Source organism: Lates calcarifer, linkage group LG13, assembly GCF_001640805.2.
Source record: "Lates calcarifer isolate ASB-BC8 linkage group LG13, TLL_Latcal_v3, whole genome shotgun sequence".
Classification (NCBI taxonomy): Eukaryota; Metazoa; Chordata; class Actinopteri; family Centropomidae; genus Lates; species Lates calcarifer.
The window spans coordinates 20,294,261-20,311,353 of record NC_066845.1 but is presented as its reverse complement, the minus strand read 5'-3'; the positions used below and the strand labels follow the sequence as shown (position 1 = coordinate 20,311,353).

The following is a 17,093-nucleotide window of genomic DNA, read 5'->3' as shown; positions in this document are numbered from 1 at the left end:
ATGAAAGTGCCGATGATTGCTGAAATGGTAGCAAAGAACACAACACCCAAACACTCAGTAAGTCAGCATGGTTCCATGGATGGCAATTAGTTGGTCTTTTAGTCAGTTCAGAAAGAAATAACTATTGGATGGATTGCCATTAAAATGGTACATACATTTATGGTTCCCTGACAATGTATTGTACTTTTTTGGTGCTCCTCAGACTTTTGTTCTTGCACTGCCATGAGGTCGTCTCAGTAACTATTAGATGAATTGCTGTCAAATTTGGTGTGGACATCCATGTCCCCCACAGGATGAACTGTAATAACTTTGTTGATCCTTTTGTTTTCATCATTGGGTCAAAATTTAACTTTGACAAATGCTTTGGTTTCTAACTAAATACTTGTACAACTGACATTCCCATCAACCTTAGCTGCACTTTGTGTTTAACAAATGTTTGCATGCTAACATGCAAAACTAAGATAGTGAACATGGTAATCATTAAACCAACAAACATAAGGTTGTTAATATTGTCAGTGGATTTGTCCCAATGCACACACTTGCAGTGATGAAAGCCTGTTCAGGTAGACAAGTATGCCCCATGTCTGAAATATGCCAACCTATTAGCCCACACTGATGTAAGTAGAATGCACCTTTCAGTTCATCACAGTCTGCTGTGCCACACCAGTCCAGTTGTTGGTGGTAATGTCTATAGGCTGGTTTTAGGACAGACAATAATCAACATACATGAAGAGTTTGTCAATATTATTATAATACATATTATTATATAATACACTGTGTTTATGGCAGATCTTCCATATCTGTCCTTCTTGATGGGGCAGATAAGAATAATGTCAATATGTTTAATAGCAGAAACATGTTCGTGAAAACATTCTAAGAGACAAACCTTCAAAACAACATCATGTTGGGTCTCTTTTATACACAGTAGACCCACATGGTTCTAGATAACTGGATTTAATGTCTTCTTAACTAAATATTTTCACTGCCATTTGATTGTAGCTGAACACTGTATTTTTGAGCTTCACTGAGCAATCTACAGTATTTGGATGAGTGACAGGAAGTTCTTACTGTTATAATGTGTCTGTGTGAGCTCTGATTAAGCACCACATGCTTGCAGTATTAGCAGGCACTGTTATTGTGCAGTGCCAGTGCATTACACAAGCAGGTTCTTGACAAATCACAAAAACCACTGTGTGGATATTGGTATGGACCCACTGAGAGCATTTTGCCACCGTTTCCTTAGTCTTTAAATGAAAGCACCACTGCACCTACATACAGCTTCACGGCCAATAGCACAGCTGTAGATTCTTGTTTTGTCATTACAAACTAAAAAAAGGTGATTACAGTGAGGAATACCTTGTTCAGTGTATGTACATGTGAGTATTGTTTTAAGATAACTGTATAATAAAGAACCAGTATCAGTGCAGATTACTTTTTAAAGAGTCATTGTTTTCACGCAGAGTACAAAGCCAGAAAACAAGAGATTCTGATTTCTGGTTTGAGGGCTGAGTGGTCACCAGATTTACAGTGAGGCAACTGTTCAGTCAGGTCATGTCCTTTATGAATGGAGCATCATAAAATCCTGAAACTGCACAAACAAAAGTCTCTGACCAGAGAGCAGATTTCCATATAAATGTAATGATATCACATGCCCAAATGTACATTTAAGGTGCTACTGGTATAACTACAGATCATCTGTTAATCCTGTCAGTGTTGAGTGATTATGTGCTTTTCTTTTGAATTGAGTGTGTTGTTCTTTTCTTTGTCTATTGACCACAAGGACTAGTGGTAATAATAGAATTCTGATCATTCCCCTTCTGTATACATATTGTATTTGTACTTTCTGTGTGTCAGTGGCTTCACACAGGAAACATCTCCCACACACTTAGTGTGAAGTGTAAGAAAACCTGCGTGAACTGACTGTTAAGTTATATCAATGTAAAGAGAGCAAAACTGACACTGAACTTACATCAAACTGTCCCACGGTGTTTCTTTAAGTCGACCATGCTCCACCTACTGAGCCACACACACTGACCCCGTGTCCTGAATTGTCCCTGTCTGCCACAGAGAGAGCATGCACATTGGCCTTATTGTCTTCTGACACTTTGTTTCTGCTGTGACTCCAAGCATGTGTTCAGTGGGTGAAGGAGAGACGGGCAGGGATGGAGCTCAGTTTTACTGTCCATATTTAGCAAATATTGTGAAACTTAATGATGTAGTGACGGCAACGTGACAAGTGATCTATGTGGAAATTACCATATGGCTTAAGTACTATTAGTGAGTCAGTCAAGCACAACACACAATGAGTCAAGATGCTGATTTATGGCTTTTATGCAAAAAAGGAAGAAGCGGCTGAAATTTCATCCATCAAAAAGGTAGGAGAATTACTTTCTGAAAATGTACATCATGTCTTTGTCTAAGTTAAAGCAGATAATAACCAAGTGCTGTAAAATAAAATAAAAATAATAGTGTACCATGAAAAATAATGTAGGAGGCTGGTGTGGCCAAAGCTTAACTTGCATTCTAAGTTAAGCTCTTGCCACAGCAGCATCTGCAGTGTTCTTCCTGCATTCCTTAAGAGTAGCAGAGGCGTGTTCAGGCCGGTTGTGCGTGTGGTGTCTATTTGTTGTCAATGAGGAAGTAGCTGTGACAGGTCCAGGAGGGCTGACGAAGGTGTGGCCACGCAAGAACAGAAACACAGCATGCAGGTGACACCATAAAGCCTGATCACAGCGTTGCTCTGCTCTATTACAGTGACTGTCTACACTTGGACAATGACGCGAACTCTCCTATTGTGGATCCTCATCCTAAATGCCTCGCTCAAGCCCTCAGGTAAGTCATTGGATACTGTTACCTCCACTCAGCATAATGGTTAATTAATAACTAAAGCCCCGGTTTATCCTATCCTATTTATTCAAAGCACTTTAACTTTTGTTTTTGCATCATGTAGGTTTCTCTACCTGGGCTTAAAGTAAAATTTGTCCTAAACTATTACACTAGATAAATTATGATATAATGTTTCCTAAAAAGAATACATGTGAATATTCTTTCAAGACTTAAAGACACTGTACACATCACTGTACAAATCTAACTTCCATTAGTTTTAGTTAATAAACAATATTTGTCTCTGCCTAAAAATGTGGTTGATCTAGCTGGGTTACCTCTGTCATCAGTGATAATGGAAGTTAGGGGACAAAATAGGCAGTGGACCAAATGCATTTCCTTGTGCAAAATATGATTAGAAAGGAAATGCTCGAGCACAATGAATATGTGCTTGCCTGGTGTAACATATTACTGAGCAATGAAACCTAAAAGTTGTTGTTACATTGTTACCACACTTGTTACCATTTTACCATTCGCCATAAGCCAAGCAAAGTAGGTGGGAATTATTTTAAACACACTGTTGATACTGTGAGACACTTGTCGGAGCTGGACACCACCCACTCAAGTGTTAGTGTGTACCTGGCAGTCAGGTAAGCATGACTCAGAGTGACTTAGTCATTTCCTTTCAAGCAGCTTTCGTTGATCAGGAGGGTTTTTTTTGTTTTTTGTTTTTTTTACTTTGGTGAAACAACATCCTGTAAAGATGAGGTATGTGATGCCACAAACAAATTTGGAAAATAACAGCACAGTTGCTACTGCGGAAACTGACATTGTGACACTGACTGTGATGTATCAGACAAAATTTTCTGGTGAACAGATGTCACAACCAAGGAACACAAAAGAAGAAGTAGGGTTTAGGTTTAAAAGTTGTCTAAGGACAGTTTGACTCAAATATACAAAAAATAATGAAAAAAAAAAAACCCTAAAATCTCACAACTAAATGATCTTATTTATTGGTTTCATCTGATTAATGCTGTGAACTAACATTCTGTATAGCAAACAATTTAAATGACCACCTGGCGAATCTAGCACATAACAAATCATGAGGAATTGTGTTTTCCTTATGATTAGTTATTAGAATTAGTAACAGAAAAATTTAGACATAAAACATTTAAATTCTATGTGAACCTCTGGCATAATCAAATATACCTTTTCAGCCCTGAATTAGGTTAGGTATAGGTATTCCTTTCAGGTTGCTAACAGACCCAACAAGGTAGGGCAGTGTGTGTGTAGCCTGACGGTCATGTGTGAGTGATGGTCAGAGATATTTTAAAAAGAAAATCAACCTGGCGTGCAAAACTGACAGGAGACAAAGACTTGACTTTGAAATTACAGCCTTATCTGGTTATCATGCAACCAAAACACAACATGTTGACCCTGGCATAAAGACTTTTTCCTGATCACACATCCCTTTGTATTCCACCTGAAGTTATCAGAGGATTCCTTCACTAATAACTAGTTTCTATGACAGAGTTTCAGGTGCTGTGTTGATACTGTATACACATCATATTGATGTGTCATAGGCTGTTAAACAGGGATGATAGAAAATCCCGTAATTACAGTACAGGGTTGATTACCCAAGTTTTTGAGGTCAACCAGAAACACTAGAGGGCATGCAAGCAGTTGAGCAATAATTTTGCACAAATCCACTCTGATCTCATCACTAATCTGCTGTGAAGCATAAGATAAATTAATTATCTGACAATTAGACAAGTAAAGCTGCTGTCAATTCTCACCTACAGCTAAATTTGTATTGCTTAAAGCAACAAAATGTAACTTTGCTGAACAAACAAGCCAAACGAGACAAACAAGCCGCATCAAACTCTGTTTCATTCTTGATGTTTGATGAGTTTTCTTGTTGAATATGAGAAAATGAAACCTGGGTTTTAATGACTTTCAAGTCAACTGATCTACAGAGCACCATTGTCCCCGTTACAAGTCAGTGTACCATTAAATGATTCTGAGGCTGGGATTTTAAGTCAAAATAGTTACATAATGTTGCTTTAAGCATGTATGTAGTAGGTGTCGTTCTACATAGACCAGAAGCTGAAACAGAGTTTATTAACCTTAGGATATGGGTCCCATATGGGGTCATTAAATATGAGCTTTAGAGGTGCTGGGTGGTGGATTTTGTTACCTGTGGACAGAACCAAGTTTGCTATTTCCTTCCTTCCATTTCCTTGAGCTTACCAGCAAAAATTAGGAAGGTATCAATCTTAAAAGTGGAATTATGCTTTTTTTTTTAATGTAAGCAAATGTATACATGTCAATGAGACACATTCACCTGTGGGTTTTTTTTTTTTTTTTTTTTGTTTTTGTTTTTTTTTTGGACAGGCAAAACACATGTATAAGGAAAATATAGATTAAATCAGGAAACAGAAATCAATGTGGAAAACAAAATAGATTGACAGTCTGTTGTATCAGCCATTTATCTGGCTTAACATGTAAGATATTTACTGTATGTACTTTATTTCTTCAGATGTGTAATTCTACAGTGTAAGTCTCAACAAGGAACAGAATAAGTCAAATGAAGATAATACATATAATATCTGTATCCAGTACAGACTGTCCTTACAACACTAACTCCATTTGTTATATTCAAATGTCTACAGCAATATGACCTATTTTTATAGTTTGCTGACAATGACTTCAAGCAGCAGTGGAACTACCATGAATTTTGATGATTAGCATTTTTCTTTAATTTGGAGAACTTACACGACATGTTTACTCTTAACTGCTAGACAATTTTGAACTCTACAGCCTTGTTAGACACCATACCAACTGAGAATAATCTTTTCTATAATGAAGTAATATAATGTGTGTTGTATCTTCACAGAAAGCCATGGGAATGATTTTGAGGACGTGAAGGACTATGAGGTGGTTCGACCCGTCAGACTTCACACAGTCAGAAAAAGACATGCAGAGGTACATTTATCTGTTTTTCAAACTGAGTGTTAATACCACAGAGATCTATTTGTGTTGTTCTTGCATGAGGAGTCAAGCTGCCATTGTGATGTTGGTCAGGGGAAACTTAAAACTCACTGAAAGCACAACTTCTCCTGTTTTTCGACAGTACCTCAGACCAGAGACTATTAAGTATGCAATGACCGTGGGAGGAAAAGACATCGAAATGCAACTAGAAAAAAATGAGTAAGTTTTTACTGTTGTAACAGCATGTTTCTGAGAACCGTCAAAAAGACACAACAAATACTTATACATAATCCATTGTTGAAGAACTTCAATAATAGTGATCGTTTGTTGAGCAGAAACAGTTGATATTGTTGTTGGTTCACAAAATTTTTATGCCTGAGACAAAGCCGAATATGATCAAAAGTCAAGTTAATGTTTTAAACACTGGTTCAGTGGAACTTCCTGATTTTACTTCTTTTTTCACTCACAAACATATCTATTAGAAACACAAACCTTACAGCCTCAGAATCATATTTCCCATATCATGCATGTGTGAAAATAAATGTTGAATTGGTTATTTTCAATTTAAACATTTGATGTCTCAAAAAATGAGATCATTACTTCTGTTGGAAATTAATTAGAATACAAAAGTTGATGTGGCTTAGCATGGCCTGATGGCCATTTATTTTTATATCTTGTCATCATCAGTGAATTACTCACCAAAGACTACACAGAGACCTACTACCAAGAAGATGGAACTCGAGTCACCACAACTCCAAATGATATCGTAAGTGTTTGCGTTGGCAGGTGGGTTTCACTTCCACATGTACAATGTGACAGCTGTGCTTTCTAAACCACATTTGTGATGGTTTTAAAATGCTTCTAAAACCAAGTTCAATAAACATTTCTTTGACTGTAAAATAAACAGATTACAGGGACAGTTTGGATTTTCTTGTGTGATAACACAGTCATCATTCTCATGTCTTTACCAGGATCACTGCTACTATCATGGGAGGATTGTGAATGACAGCAAGTCGTCTGTTAGCATTAGCACTTGTGATGGTCTCAGGTGAGCTGTCAAACCTCCTCTCTCTAACTTTACTTTTAAGTGTGATCAAAAGCTCTAATTATTTGTTGGATTTAACCTCAAGAGACGCTGAAGAACCAGTTTTTGAGTTTGTATAAAAAATTAAGTTAGTACACACACATGTTAGTACATACATTTGCAGTGTGCTGTATTTTTTTCAGGTAGCTTATCTGTTCTTGAACGAAAGAAAAGAGAGGAAAAAAAGAGTCTGTCTCAACCAATGAATTTTTTTTTGCCTAAGAGCAATGTTTGTAAAACTAAAAGAACTGGTATGATCTTGGTTTAGGGGCTACTTCAGAACATCTGCCCAGAAATACCTGATTGAGCCCCTGTCTGGTGGCGATGAGGGGGATCATGCAGTAATGACATTCAATGAGAAGAACTTCACACCTGCAGTGTGTGGTGTCACCAACACCAGCTGGAGCGATGACTTTGAACCCCCAACAAGCCGCAGCCGTTCCAGATCAGCGGTAACATCATTAACGTCATATTACTCAGTACTGTTTTAGGTTATCAGGCCATCTGATCTACATTTATTTGAGCACTTCAAATCTTGAAGAGGACATTGACCCTGCTTTTTTAATTTTTTTCCTCCAGGGTTTAAGTATTGTCCAGCAACAGAAATACATTGAGCTCTTCCTTGTTGCTGATCACCGTGAGGTAATATATAGTGTGCACATGGAATTTTTAAATATACATTAAAATACTGAAAAATTCACAGTAATAACAATAATTTGCTGGATAAACTGTTGTGCTTTTTTGTAAATGACCGCGCTTGTTATCTAGCTCTGACATTTTGGTCAGCATCAGTGTATCATCATAAGTCATGAGACAAATCTGTGATGAATCAAGTGCTGAGAAACAGGATGTGACCCTGCTCTAATATGATGACATGGTGTTTCAGTATGTGAAGATGAAGCAGGATCAGACAGAGCTGAGAAAGAAGATATTTGAAATCGTCAACTTTGTCAACATGGTGAGTCAGTGCTTTCGATATTTATAGGAAAATTCCAGGGCACAAATGGCATATTGCCACTATGAGCTTGTCAGCAATATAAGTTTTGTATTTTGATGATGCAGTCTTGAGACTATATTTATTTTGTTACCTTTGAGCCATATTTCCAATTCTTGTTACGTTTTTGCAACAGTAGCTCTGCAGAGAGTCTGGTCTCCTTCTTCTTTTAAAATAAACAGTGTAGTTGTTCCCTATCTCATGGTGTCTCTCTGGTGATCTGGTGTTGTTTGCAGGCCTATAAACCCTTCAGGACCTTTATTGCTCTGGTGGGCCTAGAGGTCTGGTCCAATGGTGACTTGATCTCTGTGACCCCCCCAGCTGGGGCCAACCTGGATGCATTCATGAAGTGGAGGAACACTGAGCTGGTCAAGAGGAAAAAACATGACAATGCGCATCTCATCAGGTCTGAATAGTCTAGTAGAACCCAAGTCTCGAGTGTGAGAAAATACCTCTTAGGTTTAGTGTGGAAAATGTAATGGATAAAGAGTTTGTTTCAGACTTTTGTTGCTTACATACTGACTCCTACTCTTACTGATGTAGACTCAGTATTCAAGATTAAGCTGTCAGCAAAGATAATAAAATACAGTGATCTCTGTGTCAGCACAAACCTTTGTTAAATAAAAGCTCTGGTTTGTTCTTAAAACGAATCATGTTTTGTTTCCCAGATTACCTGCTCTGAAGCCTCACTTCTTAATGTACAGGAGGTTTTAGATTTCCACATCATGCCTGTGTTATTTGTGTTCATGTGCTTATCCTTTGTGAAACTAATTATTATACGAATGAAATTAATTAAATACCAAGAAATCAAGACAAAATGAACACACAGAACTGCTAATGTCAAGCAACTTAGCTCATTTCCTGTGAATAGAGAGGTGTGTTTTTGTTTGTTTCAAATAGTTAATATCTAAGTTTAGAGTGTAAATAGAGAAATGGATGGCTGGATGATGGATGGATGGATTTTACAGCATGGTTTTGTCACAATTAATATTCAATTAATTGAATTAATTAATTAATTGTCTTTCCCTGTCTTTCAGTGGTATTGACTTTGAAGGAGCAACTGTAGGACTGGCTTTTATTGGGACTCTTTGCTCTGGTCACTCTGTTGGAGTGGTTCAGGTGAGATGTTTCAGGTTGAAAGGAAGGAACATTCTGTTTCCATTCTGTTGTTCAGATTGTATCTTGTTTATCATTGGTTGAGTGTAATGTTAGCAAACAAGGATTATTCACCATGCTAGCAGCGTACAGTGTGAAATATATATCTACTTTCCAGACAGGAACATTTTTTTTTAAGGCATTCATGTTTTACCAGATGAGGTATCCAACTGACTTACCCCTGCTCCACCATAATGTGCACATCTGTGGTTTGGAGAGAAATGTCTCTAAAACTATTGAACAGATTGATGTGATATTTGGTACAGACATTTATGTTCCCTTTAGGATGACTTGTAATAACTTTGGTGACGCCTTAGCTATCTAGCACCAACATCAGGTCAAAATAAAAATTAATTTGTCCAATTGTGTTTAGTACTAAACAACAAATGTTAGCATGCAAACACACTACACTGTGTCTTAGCATTGGCATTGTTAGTATTCAGGTCAAAGCAGCACTGTCAGCCTTAGAGAGCAACTAGCATGGCTGTAGTCTTGTTACTCAATGAGTGACAGAAAGACAGACAGTGATTGTGTCAACAATTCATTCTTTAAAATGTCACAACCAAATTTCCAGTTATCATAATTTTCACGTGGTGAAATGAAACTCTTCCTCTGCAGTGCAGCTCACATATAGACATAGGAATAGAGGAAGTCAGTAAATCCAAAAAGCCTCAATGTTACTGTGGTCAGAAAATCAGGAAATAAAGCAGACTGAGGAAGCAGATTTTTTTATCATGTGTTAGCTGCATAATCTTTGAGTGAATGTTTGTTTTAAACAGACAAAATGCTGATATAAGTGACTAGATTTAAGGGGTTCAACCCATGTAACTGGTGGTCTGTAACCTCTCAGGATCACAGTGACCAAGCCATTGCAGTGGGGGCTACACTGGCTCATGAGATGGGCCATAACCTGGGTATGGACCACGACGACTCCAGTGGCTGTGCTTGTTCTGAGGATAGCTGCATCATGGCTGCAGCCCTCAGGTAAGAAAAGTCATGAAGATCAGGCACTGTCAGTAAAAAGACTGTGTTGTTTAACAAGCATGTAATGACAAAGTCTTTATGGAAGTGAGTTTACCAGCCCTTTGCTTGAGGCTACATTAACTGCTACTTGACTCTCATCATTACTTGATTCTCCATCAGAACTGGTCTGATGGCATTGTGGGTAGATTGGACCATGTTTAAAAAAAAGCCCAGATGTAAATAATAAGAAAATAATAAAAGCATTTAGTGGCTTTGTTTTCAGAGTGTATGTGTTTTCACAGTCATGACTTAGAGGGACATTTTAATGATGGAGCCATTAGTCTTATTACTTACACTTGTGCTTTTCCTCGTATTACAAGTCAATATGTCTGCTGTGAAAAGGACCTATAGAAAAAATCTGGGAGGATTAGTTGAAGGGATAAATGCAGTAGAAGCAGACAGGACATCACTGCATCCAAAACACTTCATGTGTCTAACTGTAGTTCAAAGAATGTGACAGTGGCGTTAACAAGGAAAATGTGTTGTTTTTCCTCAGCTGGAAAATTCCTCGGACTTTCAGCAGCTGCAGCAGCAATAACTATGAGAAATACCTGATGACCCGCACCCCCAGCTGTATGCTGGACAAACCTGACTACAGGAGTATGGTGGCTCCCTCAGTGTGCGGGAATGGGTTTGTAGAAAAAGGAGAGCAGTGTGACTGTGGCACTGTGGAGGTAAAGAAAACAAGCACTCATTCAAGCATAATGTGATTCTGTATTATTTTGCTGATGCAGTATTTGCCTCGAGGCTGTTCTTTTCTGAGTGGAAGAGTCAACACCATTTTCTTTGTCTGATCTTGACTCTTTCAGTCGGCCTTTTTTTTTTTTTTTTTTTTTTTTTTTTGCCCAGGGGTATTATGGGAATGAAGCTCCATGACATGTACTAACACATTTATTTCTAAGTAAAGCCTGAGATTTCAGCTGATGGGCACTAACTGCACTCTGTGTACAGCAACCACTGTGCATGATTTCTGTGTCATTATGAATCAGTATGAGTTAAATTATGTTGCTTATAACCTTTAAAGTCATTTATTACATACTTTAAAAATTCTTTTTAGCAAGTTGCACTATTGATTGATTTTAATATTTACAATGAACATCACAGTTTACAAACCCTCATTTCAGGCGTCAGTATTATTCTTATTCTTCTCAGCTGATGCCTTTTACACTTTCCACCTTAACATCAGTTAAGGATAATAGTAAAACAAGATATACTTTTCCATTCAGAAGTACATTCCAGTGAGAATCATGCTGAGCTGTGTATGTGTTCAGACCTGTTTATGTACTGCTGGTATTCAGCAGATGCACAAGCTATAAACAAGCAGTGGACATGCTTGGATGCCTCTTGCCACAACATTCAAAAGATGTATGGAGATTTAAAGCACCCCAGCCTGTAACATTACCTTGTTTTCTTACACCAGAGGCATTATGCTGCAATACCACAAAAAATAATGTAGAATCACCACGAGAAAATGAAAGAAAAAAACAATATATAACAAAAACATACAACAAGAATAGACAAATACACAATACCACACAGAAGTAAGTAAACATAAAAATATAAGAATGTTACTGAGGGGATGATAAAGAAGTTACATAGCATGATAGGAGCCTAATGACTTCAATATTGTTTTTACAGGAGTGCACCAACCCATGTTGCAATGCTACCACTTGCAATCTGAAGGAGGGTTCACAGTGTGCTGAGGGCGAGTGCTGTGAGAACTGCAAGGTGAGTAAATCTGAATTAATAAATGCTGTTGTATTTGTTTCAATGGCTTTTATTTCCTGTTTTTACACTGTATCATTTGATACACCACAGTCCTCTAGTGGGAATTTGAAGTATTACAAATATCTGACCTCCTTCCACAAAGAACAATAGTAAATGCTGCCTTCTTCATTTTTAAAGTCCCCTCTGACTTGGAAGCTTCACTGTGCAGAATGATGTTTGTGAAAAGTTTGACACTGAGGGGTTGTTTTCATCCAAAGGTAGAAAGTTGCTTTGTGCACAACCTTAAATCAGAGTTTTAGACGTGCATATTCTTTAAACAGGATTTTGTGATGTCACAACTATTTTAAAAGCCAAACACTAGTCCGGTATGTAACTTCCACAAATGTAAAGTTTGAAGCCAGCAATACACATACATTGAGAATGAATTTCACAGTGAAGTGGAAGACATTTTGTGTCCAGCAGTTAAACTTAAAAATATAAAATATGCCTATTTGTAAGTCTGTATTTTTCAGTAAGGGGAAAGGAGTAGATGTAGTTTTTAATAATTTTTGTGTTTTTAACAAAGTAACTGGACTTAAGTATAGCCCACATTCATTTATTAGTATATTCAAGAATTTCTGTAATTTGAGAACATTAATACTAAATTCCTCAGTTTTGTTACCTACACTAAGGAAGTTGTGCTTTCACCCACGGCTCGGTTTGTTTGTTTACTTGTTTCTTTTATGCAAAAAGTATTTAACTGATTTGCACCAAACTTGGTCCAAGGATGGGGCATAGACCAGGGACAAAATTCTTCAAACTTGCAAGAACTGCAAGAATTTTTCAACATTTTATCATGGCAGAGGAATGCGCTCTACAAGGTGGCATTCTAGTTAGTCCTTTGTAGATAAGGAACTGTTATGACAAGTTCACCATAGAAACTCGCTGCTCCAAAGTGGCCAAAAAAACAGTAGGCAAGCACCTTCTGAAACTACATCAAAAAGAAAAGTGTAATGTCAAAAAGATTTTCTCAAAAGACATGTGATACTGTTTGATGGCTTTAAAAGCTTGGATAACTATGTTATATATAAAATGGTGGCCAACAAGAGAGCAGGTGCATTTGTCCACCACCACCAAAGCTAGGGCAAAGCATGGTGTGGTTATTAATGTGGCACAATTGTACTGAGGCAGGTTCATAGTACACTTGTAAAAACTAGTAGTAAAACTAGCGAAACATTGTAAAATAAAGTAATCTATAATATGTCATCTGATCGACTGTGACTCTCACCTCCATGTAGATCTCGTCTCGCTCCAGGGAGTGCCGCAGAGCACAGGATGAGTGTGATCTGGCAGAGTACTGCGACGGGAAGAGCGCCACCTGTCCTGAGGATGTGTTTGCTGTGAATGGTCTCCCATGTGACAAAGGCCTGGGATACTGCTACAACGGCCAGTGTCCACAGAGGCCGAACCAGTGTGTCAAGATGTATGGATCCGGTGTGTGTCCTTTTCTTACAGGACTTTTTGACTGCTATAATATTTACATGGGTTATAAAAACACACACACACACACACACACACTTAGCTATTCTGCCATCTAAAACCCTTCCTTGTCATCAGGTGCTATAGAGGCTCGTGCATTCTGCTACAACCAGAACACCAGAGGAACTTACTATGCCTTCTGCCGCCGTCCTGCAAATGACCAGTACATCCCGTGCCAGCGAGAGTGAGTCTCAGCAAAATATATGGTTGGATAGTTAGTCTGTAATGACCTTCACTTAATAGTCTTGGTAGTCTAATATGTAGACTTATCAAAGTATCTGCATTTGATTTAATATTCACATATTTGTAGAATACATTGGAATGCTAGCTCCCAAGTGAATTTAAACACATGCTGACCCTCTCTTTCCTGTGCAGAGACATATACTGTGGGAAGCTCTTCTGCCATAATGGTAATGAAAACCCTAACTATGGCCGCATGGTGAGGGTCAGTGACTGCAAGGCAGCTTTCTTTGAAGACTACACTAAAGACTACGGCCAGGTGGACACTGGGACTAAATGTGGGGATGGAAAGGTAATAGGCTGTGTTAGTGTCTGTGAGACTTGTTTTATGTGTTGTGTAAATGTGTGATCATTGGATCAGTTACAGTCAAGAAGTCAAGTCAAAATCCACCTGTTCAACAGTTACAGTGCTAAATCCACAGTGTGTATCACAGTAACCAATGTCTGTGGAGCCTATTAGATGTTGCTGACTGTCCTGTGTTTTTTCAAGGTGTGCAGCCAGAATGAGTGTGTGGATCTTGAGACAGCTTACAGAAACACAAACTGCTCTGCAAAATGCCCAGGCCATGCTGTAAGTACATGCCACCACTGCTCAAAGTTAAGTTGAGTTGAGCTGAGCTTAGTTTAGTTTGGATGTTGTGTAACAACCTGTGTTGACAGAGGTACTGATGCTGCATGGTGCCATTAGGCAAAGCATCTGATAATCATGTGATCTCCTTTGTGTCGTTTAGGTGTGCAATCACAGAAGTGAGTGTCAGTGTGAGCCTGGATGGATGCCTCCTTACTGCAATTCAGAGGATGGAGCTTTTACTAATCTTTCTACCGGTACCTGTAAAAAATATACATACAGTATATAAATGTGTACTTTCTGCCCAACTTAATGAAAACAGAATTTGAATCACTGATATCGCACAGCGGCATCCAAACAAAACTGACTTTTGTTCAATTTCTACAGGAGCAGCTGTTGCCATCGCAATGACAGTTATACTAGTGACTCTCGGTATCATTGCTGGTGTGGTAGGGTACATCTGGAAAAAACGACAAAGCCCCATGTTTGCAACGTAAGTAATGGACACTGTTGCAGGTCTTGGTGTGGCTATGTTACTGTAAACTGTAAACTCCCCTTTGTGAGGGCTGAGAACCAGCAGATTGAATCCTTCTTTTTGTAACAGCACACACACCCAGAGGAAGCAGCCAGCAGTGGACAGGTCCGCTACCCGCTTTAACCAAGGGCAAGCTCCTCGTCACCCCAACCCAAAGGTAAGGTGTGGAAATATACTGTGTTAAGATGTGAAGAATAACTATTCACTGCATGCCCTAACAATACCTGAAATTTTAGATTGCAGGGCCAAAGCCCAAAGGAGCTCCACCTCCACCACCTCCAGCGGGGAACAGACCTAAACCCCCAAGCCAGAACTACATAGCTGCACGACAGGTAACTGATTTATTTGAAGAGTTTAACTGCCTCATTACATTGCCTCTTAATAGGCTTCTGATACTGTGTCAAACACCACAACTTTGATGTGACTCAAACAAACTAACCCATACTTCAAACTGGCACAGCTCGAAAATGTGGATTTTAGTTTACTGAGTGAGAACATAGTCTGAACCAATTCGATTGAAGAAGATGCAAAATGTAAACTGCACTGATGCTCATCTACAGCTACAGTATTTTTCCATGTGTTAGAAACTTTTATTAATCAGACCTGATTGGATGATGAGACTGTGTCCAATAAACACACCACATGAGAACTTACAGCACAGACCTGTAACAGAAACTGGACTTTTTCACTTAGTCATTGTAATGCACACAAACTTTTTGTGATTCATTTTTCTTGTAGGCTCTGAGGCCAGTACCTCCACCAAAGGTCTGATGTCTGACACAGTGCCATCTCCTGAGTAAACCTGGAGGAGACTCACCTTTCTCTGTCGTCAACAAGAAGCTACTGGTAATCCAGAGAAACAGAGACAAGTTTTCATCAAAGGCTTCCTGTCATGATGGTTTCCTCTGCAGTCTTCTCACTGCAGTGCTGTCAGAAGCACCCAGTGTGTTTACACCAGTGACATGCAGACTAAGGAGGGACAAACTGGACTATTCTTACTCGAATGCCATGCACTTAGGACTTGTTATTACAGGGATGAATTTTTTTTAAGGCACTTTTTTTTTTACTATAGGGTTAGGGTTAGTGCAGCTCTGACCCTGAATGTGAGCCATGTGATTTTACATGTTCTTTTATTTTGTATGGTGCAGAGTATTGCACAAAACTAAACTGCAGTAGGTTAATATTTTATGTTATTGTTCTGTATGTTGTCCTGATAATCTTTCAAATGATGGTCTAAAATTTCTGGTCCATTGTAGCGTAGTGTAATAGAAAAAACTAATTTGTAGATTTCAGACTCAGAAACACTGATCTTAATAATTGTCTTTACTCTGCCACTGAAAAGATTTGTATTAGGCTCTATGTAGCATTTTCTGTTAAATCTCAAGCAATGTCTTCATTCAAAATACTGTAAAATGAGGGAACACAAGAGATAAGTGGATTGATGTTTTTAGATATATTTTCAAAAGAAAAAAGGTCCAGTTAACTATAAAATAGACATGTCAGAAACTGAATATACAGCACGTTGTCTGCTACATGTTCAAGATCCAGTTTATTCCCAGTGAAATTAAATGTCATCATGACACTGATGTTCTGATTGTGAGGGTATTTACACTTAGCTCAATGCTTGAGATTTAACCACCACATTTAACTTGTAACAGTTGTTTCTAATTATTATTACTAATTTGGTTTATGTGAATAGATTTTTGCCATGCACCTTTGTTATACTGCTGCTTCTCTCAAATGAGTTCACTAAGTGAACATGTACATGATGTAAAAAAAACATTATATGAGCTCAATAATTGTTAATTGTTTTTTTTTTTTTTTGTGCTGCAAGGCTAAAAACAGCAGCCTAAATGTGAAAGCATCACTAACCAAAATCTTATCAGCAGTGAAGATGCAACAAGCAGCAAGATTTCATATTACTGTAAATGTTCCAATTTAACAAATGTCTTAAAAACAAAACACTATGTTCTTGGCCTGTACTGCATTAAAGGAGGTCATAATCCAGGTGGTAGTGATATTAGAAGGCCTGTGACTAAATTAATATCCCCCACAGCTTCCTCTTGAGCAAGGCATTAATCCCACTCTCCCACTGAAGAGGTTGGCAGTTCAAAGCCAGAATGTCTTGATCTGTCATTGAGAAAGTTTGTAAATAATGAATGAATTCATGTAAATTAATGCAGAGAAATACATGTGTATTTCATACAAGTTCTACAAATGAATTGTGTGCAAAAAAACTACACTTTGAAACATTTTCATGAGAAAATACATTCTTATTTTAAAGCTGTATATGTATATGTTATTTTTATATATGTATTTTGGCCTATTGGGGGCAGCAAAACAAGCTATAAATGCATCATTAAAGGATAACTCATGTCAGAAAATTCAGTGAACTTGGTTTGGAGTGACTAAAATTCAGCTTTATATGAAATAA

General features: G+C 38.0%; 1 protein-coding gene across 2 annotated transcripts; it reads left to right on the top strand.

The window, feature by feature from the left end:
- Positions 1-2,295: 2,295 nt before the first annotated feature.
- On the top strand, positions 2,296-16,913 carry adam28 (ADAM metallopeptidase domain 28). Of its 2 annotated transcripts, XM_018669091.2 has the most exons (23): positions 2,296-2,375; positions 2,755-2,832; positions 5,720-5,808; positions 5,957-6,033; positions 6,502-6,580; positions 6,786-6,862; positions 7,167-7,350; positions 7,478-7,540; positions 7,785-7,856; positions 8,129-8,298; positions 8,930-9,011; positions 9,898-10,031; positions 10,567-10,744; positions 11,709-11,798; positions 13,076-13,271; positions 13,395-13,500; positions 13,692-13,848; positions 14,047-14,127; positions 14,288-14,381; positions 14,512-14,617; positions 14,729-14,816; positions 14,896-14,991; positions 15,398-16,913. In XM_018669091.2, the coding sequence occupies exons 2-23, from the start codon at positions 2,775-2,777 to the stop codon at positions 15,428-15,430; spliced, it is 2,310 nt and encodes a 769-aa protein (XP_018524607.1). In that variant the 5' UTR covers positions 2,296-2,375; positions 2,755-2,774; the 3' UTR covers positions 15,431-16,913. The 2 variants fall into 2 exon arrangements, with proteins under 2 accessions (XP_018524607.1, XP_018524606.1); XM_018669090.2 differs by lacking the exon at positions 2,296-2,375 and having other exon boundaries at positions 2,682-2,832.
- The last annotated feature ends 180 nt before the right edge of the window (positions 16,914-17,093 follow it).